Source organism: Acanthisitta chloris, unplaced genomic scaffold, assembly GCF_000695815.1.
Source record: "Acanthisitta chloris isolate BGI_N310 unplaced genomic scaffold, ASM69581v1 scaffold34940, whole genome shotgun sequence".
NCBI lineage: Eukaryota > Metazoa > Chordata > Aves > Passeriformes > Acanthisittidae > Acanthisitta > Acanthisitta chloris.
The window spans coordinates 1-307 of record NW_008652783.1 but is presented as its reverse complement, the minus strand read 5'-3'; the positions used below and the strand labels follow the sequence as shown (position 1 = coordinate 307).

The following is a 307-nucleotide window of genomic DNA, read 5'->3' as shown; positions in this document are numbered from 1 at the left end:
GGCTGACAATGAGGTGATGGAGGCCTTCCGCAAGATCATGGCTGCCCGGCAGAAGAAACGGACACCCACCAAGAAAGAGAAGGACCAGGCCTGGAAGACCCTGAAGGAGAGGGAGAGCATCCTCAAGTTGCTGGATGGGTAGCAAGGGCTGAGGACCCCCCATTCTCTATGAACTTCACCTGCAGGGCACTGCCCTGCCAGTGTGGGATGGAGCAGGCACAGCCCCCCGCACGCCCTGGGCCTGCTTGGCCTCCCCACCCAGGTGACAGAGCCCTGCTGCTGTGCCCTCCCTGCCTGGGGCTGTCAC

The 307-nt window shown here is 62.9% G+C and overlaps 1 protein-coding gene across 1 annotated transcript in view; it reads left to right on the top strand.

Annotated features, from left to right (window-relative positions):
- The window catches only part of TADA3 (transcriptional adaptor 3), a 2123-nt gene extending 1981 nt beyond the window's left edge, over positions 1-142 (top strand). Inside the window, 1 exon segment of the mRNA XM_009078467.1 lies at positions 1-142. This exon segment is cut by the window's left edge and continues 23 nt beyond it. Within this exon segment, the coding sequence (XP_009076715.1) occupies positions 1-142 (142 nt within the window).
- The last annotated feature ends 165 nt before the right edge of the window (positions 143-307 follow it).